At 53.3% G+C, this 647-nt stretch overlaps 1 protein-coding gene across 1 annotated transcript in view; it reads right to left on the reverse strand.

Annotated features, from left to right (window-relative positions):
* DUSP2 (dual specificity phosphatase 2) overlaps nucleotides 1-246 on the reverse strand; it is a 3,043-nt gene extending 2,797 nt beyond the window's left edge. Inside the window, exon 1 of the mRNA XM_014534974.1 lies at nucleotides 193-246. Coding sequence (XP_014390460.1) covers nucleotides 193-246 — 54 coding nt within the window. The remainder of the gene's footprint in view (nucleotides 1-192) is intronic.
* Between the last annotated feature and the right edge of the window lie 401 nt (nucleotides 247-647).

Below are 647 nucleotides of genomic sequence, written 5' to 3' on the forward strand. Positions count from 1 at the left end.
CCCGGGTTACCATATAAGGGCAGAGCAGGAAGGCGCCGGGGACGCCCCCGCGGCCTCACGCGGGCTCAGCCCAGACTGGGGGCGGGGTGCGTTGGGGTAAAACCAGGACCACCTCTGGAGGGAAGTGTGTGCCAGGAGCAGTGGGGCCCAAACATCCCCGGTTTACGCCGCAGCCTGGAACCGCGCGCCCACCTTTTGATCTGCCCTGCGCTGCCAGTCCTCGGGCAGTGGCTCTCGTATGCACATCCCCCTCCCAGGGACTTCGAGCCCTGGTGCCCCTGCCCTGCTTCCTCTCCCTTTTCTCTGTTCCTCCCAGGATGTTCCCCTGAGGAATGTATTTCAGCAAAGGCTGACGTGTGCCTCCTGCCACCGTGATCTCTGCACTGGAGGGTCACTGTCTCTTCTACTAGCCAGTGATGGCGAACCTTTTGAGCTCGGCGTGTCAGCATTTTGAAAAACCCTAACTTAACTCTGGTGCCGTGTCACATATAGAAATTTTTTGATATTTGCAACCATAGTAAAACAAAGACTTATATTTTTGATATTTATTTTATATATTTAAATGCCATTTAACAAAGAAAAATCAACCAAAAAAAATGAGTTCGCGTGTCACCTCTGACACGCGTGTCATAGGTTCACCATCACTG

This window comes from Myotis brandtii, unplaced genomic scaffold (genome assembly GCF_000412655.1).
Source record: "Myotis brandtii unplaced genomic scaffold, ASM41265v1 scaffold1347, whole genome shotgun sequence".
Taxonomy (NCBI): Eukaryota; Metazoa; Chordata; class Mammalia; order Chiroptera; family Vespertilionidae; genus Myotis; species Myotis brandtii.